The sequence below is a fragment of the Protomyctophum bolini genome (genome assembly GCF_963924005.1).
Source record: "Protomyctophum bolini genome assembly, chromosome: 2".
In the NCBI taxonomy this organism is placed as follows: Eukaryota; Metazoa; Chordata; class Actinopteri; order Myctophiformes; family Myctophidae; genus Protomyctophum; species Protomyctophum bolini.
Window position 1 is genome coordinate 5,915,058 of NC_137863.1, and position 13,615 is coordinate 5,928,672.

Below are 13,615 nucleotides of genomic sequence, written 5' to 3' on the forward strand. Positions count from 1 at the left end.
ATAGGCCTGTAGTAGTGTACGTGTCATTGCTGTACTTTGATATCTGGAATATGATGCTATTGCTGCAGGTTGAACTAGTAGCATATAGTATAATGGATGTCTTATAGCCCCGCCACCCAAAATCACTGCCAGCCACCACCATGAAAGGTTGTACAATGATCTGGTGGTGAGTGGCGTGAAGACCAGGGTTTAAATACTGTCAGGGCTGAAGAGTTGATGGCCGGCAGGTGTGTCAATTGAGTGCAATGATGAGGTGACCACAGACAGGTGTGCCAAGGCTGGAAGCTGGGAGGAAAGCCGACGCCCACACACAGCCACAGTATATGGCAACAACACAGAGCCACATACTGTGACGGCAGCAGCCAGAAGTGTTTCAAAGTGACACCCTTCGACTCAAAGAGTTTAGACATTAAGGTGATGAAAACACGAGACTATAAGTGCGTCCCAGAGCCTTCACAGCTCCACCAATGAAAGGCATGGCAGGAATTCCAGCGGGCCAATAAAGAGTCTCCACAGGGCCAGACAAATGCTTCCTCGAACCACAGCGGCCCAGCAGCTCAAATATGTCGTCTCAAATGTCCCCTCTGTGCCCAGTCCCCCCCGTCCCCCCTGCGCCCCATGGGAGCCTTAGCCATTGTCTATATTTATTCTCTGTCCCGAACGGCATGCTTTACGCATGCAGGGAGGGACAGAGACAGAGGGAAATGACACACAGACACACTCACGCACGCACGCAGACATTTGCATTACTGTACTACATCAACATTTTAGGACAGCATAGATATAGAACACTGCAGAAAAGTGTGGAAAAAGGCGATGCGTTACAGTAATTGTTAAGTTTGTACATGCTGTTTTCTAGTGTGTGACATTGTTGCACGACTAAGGAAAACTGAGAGAAATATCCAGCCTTAACATTTCTAACACCAACATCAATATTTTCCTAATTGTGCACAAACTCTACACCAGTCAACTTGGAAATGGTCCTCTCCTCTCCTCCTCTCCTCTCCTCTCCTCACAACATCTAGTATAGTATAGTATAGTATAGTATAGTACCACACACAAACAGACACACACACACACACACACACACACACACACACACACACACACACACACACACACACACACACACACACACACACACACACAGGGGAAGGGGGTCCCAGTCATTTCGAGCAGGACGGAGAACCAGCGAGTATGTATGGGGGGAGTCACATATACAGTGTTGACCACTGAAAGTGCGTCCTCTTGGGAGATGTCTCCTGAAGGATGAAGGATCTCAAGTGAATCGGCCCGGGACTAACTATAACTTTTTGGAATACTTTTCGTATTTATTTTCTTTGTCAGTGAAGCTGTGAGGGGAATCCTCACACAATAGAAGCTTCCAGAGTCGTTCAGCAGCTCAGAACGCAGTCATCATAACCTGGTTGGAAACACCTTCCGCCGAAGAGAAAGGTTATTATGGTTTTTCATTTATTTTTTATTTTTTTATTTGCTATTTTAGATAATGTTGTTTTAGTGTTAGTTTTCAATCATATAATATATGACATGCCAACATCCAACTGTGAGAATCAAGCATTTATTTATTTTCCCTTTTTATGATTACACCCCACCCGTGTTCTGGTGAATCTTTTGATACTTTTATCAGGATTACTAGCATTAAAATGTGTGAAACAACTATCCACACCATCAACAGTCGGTTACGGTGCTAAAAAATCACACAAATGACATACATCATACATCATCACATTCCGTGGTGCAAACACACACAGCTGTGCATAGGAGCCCTCATAAATAACCTGTGTCTTGATATGTTCTCAACAACAAACACATGAACATGCCATGCAATGCCACATGCTTAACAAGTAATTTGATAAACCGACAGGGGACTTTTGAGGCCCACGCATACTCCAGTTTTAAGGTGACCACCAAAACGGTGGTTAGTAAAAACAGAGAGATGTGTTCGGGTGAGCGCTGAGTCACCTCAGCGTGACGCCATGTTGTAGTTTTTCCCAACCACCGTGGTGGTCACCTTATCCTTATATCACCTAAAACTGGAGTATGCGTAGAAATGCGATGGTGAAAACGAAAGTGAAACCTATACATTAGATTTAGATTTGCTTCAGCTGTACTTTACAGACCTTTATATTATGAATATGAACTAAGTTCTCTCTGTCCCTTCTCCGCCAGCCCGCTGCTATCCGACGGGTCGGAAACGGAACCATTCACGGGACGCCTCGTTTCGACGCGTTCCCCGTGACTTTCTTTCGACACCGAAGCGACAGTGACACACGTGCAACAACCTCTCCGACATGGCGGACGCCAGCAACCCGCCGCTGTCCTCCTACATCATGGACGAGGAGACGCTGAAGCGGAAGCAGAAGGAGAAGCTGAAGAAGCTGATGGCCACGGGAGGAAACCCGCGGCCGGCCCGCTCCCTCTTCATCCTCACGCTGAAGAACCCCTTCCGACGGGGCGCCATCAGCATCGTGGAATGGAAGTATCCTTCAGAGTAAAAGTCAAACGTGTTGTTAGTGCAGTCAAAGTGTTAACCCATTCTGACCTGAGATCAGATTCATACGAGGTTTCCACTGGACACACACTGGTCTGATTAACCCATTCTGACCTGAGATCAGATTCTTAAAAAAAGTATTCTGAAAGAATATATATTCAAAGATTTGTGCCGCATTTTTACGATTTTTCAAAAATAGCAGACCTACAAGCTCGTAGCGCGCCACTTGGTGGCGCGCTATGAGCTTGTAGATCTGCTATTTTTCAATGAGCTAAAGTATAACATAATGCTTAGTGAAAACACAAAAAGGGGTTCCCGCCCCAAAATGGGTTAAGACATTAATACATGATATATCATATCGGTATCGGAAATATCGGCCTTAAAACAATGCAACATTGGTATTGAACTTGACATAATTTTGCTGTTTTAGCCGTAAAAACGAAGTACCTCGAAATTGTACTTGAGTAGATACTTCATTACTTGCCACAGTTGCCAGTATTGTGTAAGGCAGTATAGCTGCAAAATCTTTGTGAGTTTTAGTTTTCATTAACCACTTGAACCCTATTATGACCCTACCCAGACCCTATTCTGCAGAGCTTTAGCCAAGAATTGCAGATCTACAAGCTTACAAATGAAGTCTTACGCTGTGAGTTCGTAGATCGGCTATTTCTGGCAAAGAGCTAGTCTTTGATGTAGAGGGGGAAAAGAACAGACTATAGTGTCTAGTACAGAGTGAAAGGTCAAGTTTACTAAGTATTGACAGTTTAAGTGGTTGTCAAATTCTGACAATACACATGAGCATGAATCCACTGATAATATAGTGCTTTCAATGAAATGTTTACTCTGCCACACAATTCTCTCTCTCTCTCTCTCTCTCTCATCTAAGGGGTCCTTGAAGACCCATATGTATAAGCCTGGGTTTTAGATGTACTTTGTTACTTGCCAGCATTGTGTTGGTATAGGCTGAAGGTCTTTCTAGACTAGAGGATGGACAGCTGTCCTCCCCGGTCACTCGCTAAAAACAGACATGCTAAGCTATCAGGAATGCTGACTCACAGCCCAAAACCAACAGTCGTTTACAAAACAATGTTACTGCGCCATACCTAGCATGTAAGTAGCTGTTCCCCAAAATGTGATGTGTTTTAAATTTATATTATGTTAGTATATTGTCTGTGGACATACAATAAATAATAATAATGTTATAGCTTCTGGCCAACAGCCTACTGTAAAGCAGACTAACAATACCCTGTTATGTGAACTTTACTATACTTAAACCCAGCCAAGACGTTTCATATTTCAACAGTCAGCAGAGATATACTGTAGTCAACCTCTATGAATGTGTTCTTGGAAGTGGGCCTCTTCCTTACTTCCTTCACAGGTGTTATCAATGACACTAATAGTAATGAAGGCTCTGTTCCCTTCTGGTCAAACCATGCCCCCAGTAAGGCTATCCAATGTTGAAGCTGCTACTACGTACCTACTGGCGGAATGTGGAATTGCAGCACTTCCATGGAGGTGGACGGACGTTCATGACGTCACGTGACGTGCGTAAGCCCGGACCTCAACGTTGAGGCCATCTAATGTTGGACCATGTTAATGTAGGTCACTGGAACACAATGAATGCAAGACAGGTGCAGGGCTGCTTCTCAGAGCTGGACAATACAAAAAAAAAGTATGCATTTAATTCAGTAATGTAGGTACTTGAGTACATGTTTTGACTATCTGTACTTAACTTGCATAGGTCTATACCAGTTTTTTTGGGGGGGCAGCTAATGACAAATCTTACATTTGTTTCTCTTTTTACCCCTTTTTCTCCCCAATAGAGGGTATGCGCGTGACCGGAAGTTATCAGGAATGTCTACTTGCTGCATATGTCACTCCCCTTTAAATTGTGAAAATGTGACGCAAATCTTTGAATATATTCTTTCAGAGCGAACGTTTTTAACTCAAATCTTTGCTTCTATGGGGGGTCCCTGGAATAACATATTTTCAGATGGGGGTCGGCTGCCAATTACATGTTAAATGTTTGAGAATGACTGAATGACTGTCGTGATTTAGAACAGGGGTCGACAACCTTTTTGACTTTTTGAAGTGCAGTGTTTTTATTTTCTTGATAGTCAGTTTGCCATGTCAACAATATGTTGAATTATGACACCGCCATTCCAACAGATGTTGATTCTTCTGGACTATTTTCTTTCACATCAGGACATTGTAATGAATAACAGTACAGTACCTACTGTATCTCCCATACGCCGTCCCCAGTCACAGTTCAGTTTCAATGACTGTAGAATTGTGCAGGATTTGCATGCATTTGAGAAAGCTTAATTTAATGTTATTTTAAAAAGAAAAATCCTCTCTCTCACACATATGCCAGTGTGCCAGTGATCACCCTTCAAGGTTGCCTACCCCTGATTTAGAAGAGATTTTGTAGAAATGTCCTCAGGTCTAACTAAGAAGCGATGACATTGTCATCGCTTCTTAGCTAGAGTCATGACACTAGCCTTCATTCCATTGGTAGCTGCTGTGTTTCCTATGATAAACCTCCAGACCGTTTGAGATCATCATCCTACTAGCTATCTTTGCTAACTGTGTGGCGCTGGCCGTGTACCTTCCCATGCCTGAGGAGGACAGCAACAACACCAACAGCAACCTGGTGAGTTTACCATACACACTGACAGTATGATCCCATGCCTGACGGAGGCACGGAGGGAGAAATGAGCATTTGTGCCTGTCGTAGATGATGCGCAGAGCAAGTTCAGTCAGGGAACCTCAGTGCAGTCGCTGCCGGCCGTTAATTGGGCCGCCTCAGCATCACACTCTCCCATTTTCTTCGGCTACATTTTTGAGCCGTAATAGGCTTCTTTACGCTATACCGACGTTTTGTAAACACTGGAATATAAGACAGACATTATGCTTTGGTTTAAGCTCCAAGTATCATATTTTCTTCTCTCTCTAGTTAGTACAACTCAAAGTCTTTAGGAATGCGTGTGCGCAAAATGTCACACGGGTCCCATGTGAAGGTCCTCTCATTCGCAGTCTCACACACACACACACACACACACACACACACACACACACACACACACACACACACACACACACACACATCGAGCTACAGTATGTGACACTGAGGGGTGTTTGTGCACACAGGGGTCAGCAGGTCAGTGGTTCACGCCGGTGGCCAAAGGCACTCCATCTCATGTGTCCGGTAAAAATAAACCCATTAGGATCTGGCTTCAAAGGTGCCACTATATCCATGCCTGTCATCACCTGTTATCATGACACTGATGTCTCACGGAGGTACAGTACAGCAGTGTGGCTTAATACCAAGTGTTGTTCGTTTTGATATAGTTTCAGTCATAATAATTATGCCAAATTCCAATACCCCCAAATCTCGGCCACTCACTCACTCACACTCTGTCACTCCAGCATGGTGGTGCTACGGTGAAATTGGTGACCTGCTGAAATACGTGACAATCGTGTAGACAATCACATTAAGGGTGCGTTCGGAAACGCACTGGTGTGCTCTCTTGTCGTTCGTTTATAGTATACAGTGCACTCAGTGCCCACAATGACCACATTCCCGGTGCACATTTCCGAACGCACCCAATGTCAGTGTCCGGATGTAAATTGTTTGCAGTTTGTTTGTTTATATAGCAGAGTTCAACTTTGCTGTATTTGTAGGCCTCGTATTTAAAGACCTCCATGTATAAGTTGTGTCAAGGAGATGGTCACATATTTCGGCAGGTCACCAATTTCACCATAACACCACCATGCTGGAGTCATCGAGTGAGTGCAAGCGAGTGGCCGAGATTTTAAGTATAGGGATTTGGCTGCCTATAGTCTTTTTAATTATACATACATAGAAAATAGTAGATTTATAAGTGACGTGTAGATCTGCTATTTTCACGAGTTTGGGAATCTCGGGGGAAAATATCTAATTTCTCTTGCTGGTCTTAATCAAGCATGGATTATATGCCCTCCAGGCTAACAGCCTAAAACAACAGTCAGGACAACTTGCATGGCCTGTAGGTCGAGGTGACGACACCCTGAATGGACAACGTGCCTGTGCCGTGACCCCTGACCACTGTCCACTGACCACTGTCACCCAAGCATCTCATCATATGTGGGGCCTTGTTTGACACCGCAGCACTCAACTCTCAAGTGTTTGATACGCCAAAACACTGGGTCGTGAGTGACCCATGTTGTGGTTCGTGGACACATTTGGGTTGGGTTGATTTATTTCTTTGTTTCCTACTTTTTCTTTTTAATTGTTATATTTATTTAAGAATAAGCAAACATTTTCATGAATTCAAAACAGAAGAGGGTTCTGTAGTAATTTCATGAAGAAAGAAAAGAAAATCAACGAAATTCCATGAATTAGATAACAAATGTTTAGTAGTGAGAAATCTACTATTTTTAAAAATGTTTTGAAATGTATATATTTCTAAATGTTGGAAAAGGGATTTATACAGTATACTCTAGTCATGACTCATAACCTATAAAAATGGTACCTGACCCAAACATTGGACCCGACCCAATGTTTGTGAAACAGTGATATAGACAGACGCCAGTGTCCCTCAGCCAAGAACCGGCCCACAACAATCACACACACACACACACACACACACACACACACACACACACACACACACACACACACACACACACACACACACACACACACACACACACGTGATAGAGGGGAACAGGCGTGTATAGATCTATGACTTATATTTAGAACACCCCCTGCCCACTTCTATCTATCTATCTGAACATAATATATTATTGGTCAGTGGTCTTAGGGGACAAGGTCTTAGGGGGACAAGGTCTTAGGGGGACATGGTCCCACATGGGTCTCTGTGTCTCGATCCCAGCTGTTCCCATTCCTGGGATGCCCTGGAAATGGGACAGCACAGAAGAATACTGTGTGTGTGTGTGTGTGTGTGTGTGTGTGTGTGTGTGTGTGTGTGTGTGTGTGTGTGTGTGTGTGTGTGTGTGTGTGTGTGTGTGTGTGTGTGTGTGTGTGTGTGTGTGTGTGTGTGTGTGTGTGTGTGTGTGTGTGTGTGTGTGTGTGTGTGTGTGTGTGTGTGTGTGTGTGTGTGTGTGTGTGTGAATGGGCTCCTCATACATTTATGTGATTGCATTGTAGTGACTCGAGTGAACAACTGAGCAATGGTTTGCATCAATGACGAGCCATGGCAATGATGGCATAGATTAGAACATATGCCATTTATGTAGATTTAAAGTTTTAGCAATGAAAAAAGGTAGTTGATGAAACAACACTTTCCCCTTTCCTCTGTAGAAATTTGTGTATTTGTGTATTTTCCAATTCTGTGTCATTTAAATAGAAAGCAAGCAAGCCCAGCAGCTCCGAGCGCATTAATATCTCAAACAACCTAGAATGGAAGAAGACACTCTGTTTGGTCTTATGTTATGCCCAAAATATACCCATGGTTAATACAGAGGCCTTAACACAACACCCTGCTCCCAGCGCTGAGCTTCGCACCCTGAATGCATTTGCGTCCTGCATTTTACACCACATGACCAAACCTGATTGGATGATCTATTCTATTCAGAATCCCAAGGACTGGATGTTTTAGGCTTTTTGATAGTTCACTTTTGAAACCTCTTCATACCATACCAGCACTCAATGGAGCGGCAAACATACCTCCATATTTGGACATCAATTGTCACACTGATATGACATCACCGTTCTGGGGGGAGAATAATGAATAAATGGCAGGGCATCATAAAGGGAATATCATCTTTTTAACACAAAGTACCAGAAGCTTTAGGGGGTGAAGTTGATTTCTGTGTGAGATCCATTCTTTTTGTTGGAGTGTGGGTGTAAAGAGAAACCACTGGTTTAAGAACATACACAAACATATATAGACAAACGCAAATCATCTGAATACTGCTACAAATACCCATAAGTGCGCCTCATCGTAGCCCTGGACAGACAGACATGGCTGGGATCTTGTTCGAGGACCTTTTCGACGTGAAGGACATCGACCCCGATGGCAAGAAGTTCGACCGCGTGTCCCGCCTGCACTGCGAGAGCGAGTCCTTCAAGATGGACCTGGTGCTGGACGTGAACACGCAGATGTACCCCGTGGAGCTCGGCGGCAAGTTCCGCCTGGTCATCGCCAGCACGCTGTACACGGACGGCGCGGCCGACGACGGCGAGTTCAAGCCCCAGCAGGACGAGCGGCGGGCGTCCCGCGCCGACCAGTTCGACTACGTGATGTACGGGAAGGTGTACCGCATCGAGGGCGACGAGACGTCCACGGAGTCGGCCACGCGCCTTGCCGCCTACGTGTCCTACGGCGGCCTGCTCATGAGGCTGCAGGGGGACGCCAACAACCTGCACGGGTTCGAGGTGGACTCCAGGGTTTACCTGTTCATGAAGAAGCTCAACTACTAAACCAGGGGTTAGCTATAGCTATACTACATCTGCAAACGTACCATGCAAATTGCTAGCCTATAGTCACATAGGCAGCTCTTCTATGCCGCTATTCAACACAGCCTTATCTAATATTTTATTAGTTTAATTTGAGGAGCGAGTCAGGGACGGCATATGATATCATCATGGGCGCTGATTTACGATTTTGCTATTGGGTGAACCTAGCATCTGTCTACTCTAAATATCCTACTCTAAATGCGCCACGTCTCTGTGTGTGTGTCTCTGCGTGTGTGTGTAGTGTACGGTTGTAATGCACGTAACTCGAGAACCGTTTTCCCCACTGACTTCAAAATCGACACACTCGCTCCACACCCCCACAGGGAGTGCAGTGCTGGTATCCCAAGTACCCTCACCTGTCCACTTCCAGCCTCTGCCTCAGCCAATTCAACAAAAGGCTCTGCATGGTCAGGCTCTGCCAGTGGGCCTAATGAGGCCAAGTCCCCTCACCTGTGCAATCTCCAGCCTCTGCCTCAGCCAATTCATTGCCATGGCAACAAGTTTAACATTTAAGACTGCATGGTCCTCAAGGCTATACGTCAAGTGCTAGGGGCTAAAGTTGAGTCTGTAGTTTGGGAGGCCCCCAGATGACAGTGAAGTGACAATGTAAGGACTTTTAAGACATTTTTAATACCTAAAAGAAATAAAAAAGACCATTACTGCAACAAAAGTAATCAACAAACTACTATAAAAACAAACTGTCTGCGACATCCACAGTGAGATGTCAGCCAGACATGCAGCGATGCGCTCTTCCACCTGAGTGGCACAATTAAGGGACATTGCAAAGCATTTTAACCATCCGATACAATGTCTGCTGATCACTTGTCAAAGGCACCATCTGTGATTAAAGATGTTTCTCATCATGTTGTCTTTCAGGAGAGTCTGGAGTACATCTTCCTCATCATCTTCAGTGTGGAGTGTTTCCTGAAGATAGTGGCGTACGGCTTCCTCTTCCACGCTGACGCCTACCTACGCAACTGCTGGAACATTCTAGACTTTGTATGCGTATCGGTCGGGTGAGTGAATTTACTGTTGTTTAAGCACTAGAACTCTTAAATAAGTAAGTGTTCACCATAGACCATTATTGTATTGTTTTTGGTTTAATATTTGCCACTGTTGTCCTGCATTTTTGCCATGAAGATAATTGTGTAAGTGTTGCTGTTGTTGTTGCTGTTTGTTGTTACTGTTGTTTGAGACCGAAGACACATTTCCACATTGTGGACAATAAATTAAACTAACTAACTAACATTCACATGGTGGCCATCTTGCCATTAGGTTAATGGCAGGGGTGGCAACCCTCCACTCTATCCACTCCTGATGTAAAAACAAAATCTAAATCAAGCAACGTCAAATATTTTCTGCACAATGAGTATACTTTTACTCTCAGTACTTTGGGTACATTTCGATGTCGATACTTTTGTTCTTTTACTCAAGTACATTTTCAATTCCGTACTTTTACTTGTAACGAAGTCGTTCTAAATTGCAATATTGGTACTTTTACTTAAATAAAACAATGAAGTACTTCTTCCACCACTGTTCTTATTGTCACTGTTCTTATTTTCACCACTCTTTCTATTCTATCTATGGATGATGGGTTTCCGATCGTGGATCAATAAAGTCTCGTTATATCTCCTGTGTGTGTTCAGTCTGTTCGCCGTGATCGGAGACGCCATCAACCACATCAGTGGCGTGGAGACGCCGGTGGAGTCGTCCGGCGGAGGCTTTGACATGAAGGCCCTGCGAGCCTTCAGAGTGCTCAGACCCCTGCGACTCGTCTCTGGGGTCCCCAGTATGGCCTTTGATCCTTTTTGTCCATTTTAGACATATTTAGCTCATGCAGACTACATTCCCGAAATATAATAAGTCATCATGAATAGTGGTCAGCCCAGAGTAAAACCATTTTCATTTTTGCTATTCCTGTTCAGAAAAAAGATTGATTGGGATTCATGCCAGATTGGCATGAATCCCAATCTGTTGAATCTGTTGAATTTGTATCAGTTCACAGCCAGGAAATTATACAAGATGATTGATTCTATGCCTACGATTCATGATGTTGTTCTGGTTGATGTTCCACTCCAGGCCTGCAGGTGGTGATGAACTCCATCTTGAAGTCCATGCTGCCTCTGTTCCACATCGCCCTGTTGGTCTTCTTCATGGTCACCATCTATTCCATCATGGGCCTCGAGCTGTTCAAGTGCAAGATGCACAAAACCTGCTACCATATTGGGACAAGTATGTACACTACCTAGTATGTACTATATACCTGCTACCATGACGTGGGAACAAGTATGTATACAGCAACAAGTGTGACCAAATTTGACTGACGGACTGACATTGGATTTATTTTTTACATTTTTGCTTTGTCATGTCATATGAAAGCAGGGAATCATAGCTACATGTTTAAGCATTTATTTCATATTTACATCTCTGACATTTATTTCACACATGCATCTATAGTATGTAAGATCTGCTACCATGTAGGAACCAGTATCATTTTAGTTTTAGTTTTGTAAACACAATATAATTATCCAAAATGTTTTGTAGTTTTAGTTATCATCTATAATAATAACCCTGGTGTGTGCATACTCGGATGTCTGACCTAACCGTTTCCCCGTTTCCCCTATTGGACCTCAGACATCATCGCCACGGTGGAGAATGAGAAGCCGTCTCCGTGTGCCCAGGCGGGGAACGGCCGCCGCTGCACCATCAACGGCACCGAGTGTCGCCTCGGCTGGCCCGGTCCCAACCTCGGCATCACGCACTTCGACAACCTGGGCTTCTCCATGCTCACCGTGTACCAGTGCATCACCACACAGGGCTGGACCGATGTGCTCTACTGGGTAGGTGTTTATAGCAGTCTACTGGACCGATGTCCTATACTGGGTAGGTGTTTATAGCAGTCTACTATGTTTATTCCAGTCTACTGGGTAGGTGTTTATAGCAGTCTACTGTGTTTATACCGGTCTACTGGGTAGGTGTCTGGATCTTAGTATATAGTATAGTAAAATATTGTGTGTGTGCGTGCGTGCGTCTGCCTCAGGTGAATGACGCCATAGGAATGGAGTGGCCGTGGATCTTCTTCACTACTCTCATCCTGGTCGGTTCCTTCTTCGTGCTCAACCTGGTCCTGGGTGTGCTCAGTGGGTATGGGAACACATTGATTCATAACACCTGGTCCTGGGTGTGCTCAGCGGGTATGGGAACACATTGATTCACAACACCTGGTCCTGGGTGCAGCTCAGCGGGTATGGGAACACATTGATTCATAACACCTGGTCCTGGGTGTGCTCAGCGGGTATGGGAACACATTGATTCATAACACCTGGTCATGGGTGTGCTAATGCGGTGGGTATAGAGAGTATTTTGGGTAATAAGAAAGTTGTGACGTTGTAGCATGTAGCCCCCTTTAGTCTCTTTCTGTGTTGTGTCTAACATCAGTGAGTTAAATAAGGAGAGAGAGAAGGCTAAAGGCCTATTCATACCTACCTTTTCGGTGGTCACCCTCTTCACCAAAACGGTGGTTTTGTGTCTAACATCAGTGAGTTCACTATAAGGAGAGAGAGGAGGCTAAAGGCTCATACATAGTCTAGATTTTCGGTGGTGAGGTGACCACCGAACTACAACATGACGTGACGAGCCGCGGTGGTTTGACCACCGCGACCGCTCCAGCCCTTCTCTCTGTTTTTACTCACCACCGCTCAACGTTATTTCGCAGTGGTCAGCGGTGGTCGCGGTGGTCAACTCACCACCGAAAATCCAGACTATGAATAGGCCTTTAGTCTATCTGTGTTGTCTATAACATCGGTGAATTCACTATAAGGAGAGAGAGGAGGCTAAGTCTATCTGTGTTGTTGGGGGCAGCGGTGGCCGAACGGTTTGCGGAGCGGTCTTGATACCAGAAAGGTCGCCAGTTCGAATCCCCGGACCGGCACGTTAAAATTACCACCGCTGAAGTGCCCTTGAGCAAGGCATTGAACCCCTACCATGAAATGTTCTATGAGCAGGGTGTGGCTGTAAACAAGCATCTCGAGCTTAGTCCACTTCCCTGGGTAAACAAAGAACTTTGCTTTGCTTTGCTTTGTGTCTATGACATCAGTGAGTTCACTATAAGGAGAGAAAGAGCCATAAGTCTCTCTGTGTTGTGTCTATACCATCAGTGAGTTCACCAAAGAGAGAGAGAAGGCTAAGTCTCGTGGAGAGTACCAGGAGCTCAGAGAGACCCAGCAGCTGGACGAGGACCTGAAGGGTTACATGGAGTGGATCACCCAGGCTGAGGTGATGGACAACGACCAGGAGGGACAAGGTGAACCATTCATTATTATTTTGATGAACAGTTAAAGTTTAACAATGTATAAACAGTGGCCTTGTGGTTAGAGTGTCCGCCCTGAAACCGGGAGGTTGGGGGTTCGATCCCCGGGCGGGTCACACCAAAGACTGTAAAAATGGGACCCCAATGGCGCCCTGCTTGGCACTCAGCATCAATATATGATATACAGCATTATATGATATACCCCCTTCTTCCCTTTCTCCCTGTTCTTGGAAAAATGACACTATGCACGAAAACAAATCTCCCACACTTTTTTACTTGTAAAACTGTGATGTGACAAAAATGCTGATTCTGACCCTCAGGGGATGTTGTC

General features: G+C 44.7%; 2 protein-coding genes across 2 annotated transcripts in view; both read left to right on the forward strand.

Moving 5' to 3' along the window:
- Positions 1-2,312: 2,312 nt before the first annotated feature.
- LOC308329758 (dihydropyridine-sensitive L-type skeletal muscle calcium channel subunit alpha-1-like) overlaps positions 2,313-13,615 on the forward strand; it is a gene marked incomplete at its 5' end in the record, with an annotated part of 66,571 nt that continues 55,268 nt past the window's right edge. The window contains 8 exons of the mRNA XM_080784255.1: positions 2,313-2,500; positions 5,060-5,165; positions 9,852-9,991; positions 10,622-10,764; positions 11,055-11,207; positions 11,610-11,815; positions 12,016-12,119; positions 13,133-13,278. Of these exons, the coding sequence (XP_080640381.1) occupies positions 2,313-2,500; positions 5,060-5,165; positions 9,852-9,991; positions 10,622-10,764; positions 11,055-11,207; positions 11,610-11,815; positions 12,016-12,119; positions 13,133-13,278 (1,186 nt within the window). The remainder of the gene's footprint in view (positions 2,501-5,059; positions 5,166-9,851; positions 9,992-10,621; positions 10,765-11,054; positions 11,208-11,609; positions 11,816-12,015; positions 12,120-13,132; positions 13,279-13,615) is intronic.
- LOC308325691 (DNA-directed RNA polymerases I, II, and III subunit RPABC3-like) lies at positions 8,481-8,939 on the forward strand (the record flags this gene model as incomplete). The annotated part of the gene is made up of 1 exon (XM_080778315.1): positions 8,481-8,939. One exon carries the CDS (start codon positions 8,481-8,483, stop codon positions 8,937-8,939), a length of 459 nt encoding a protein of 152 aa, XP_080634441.1.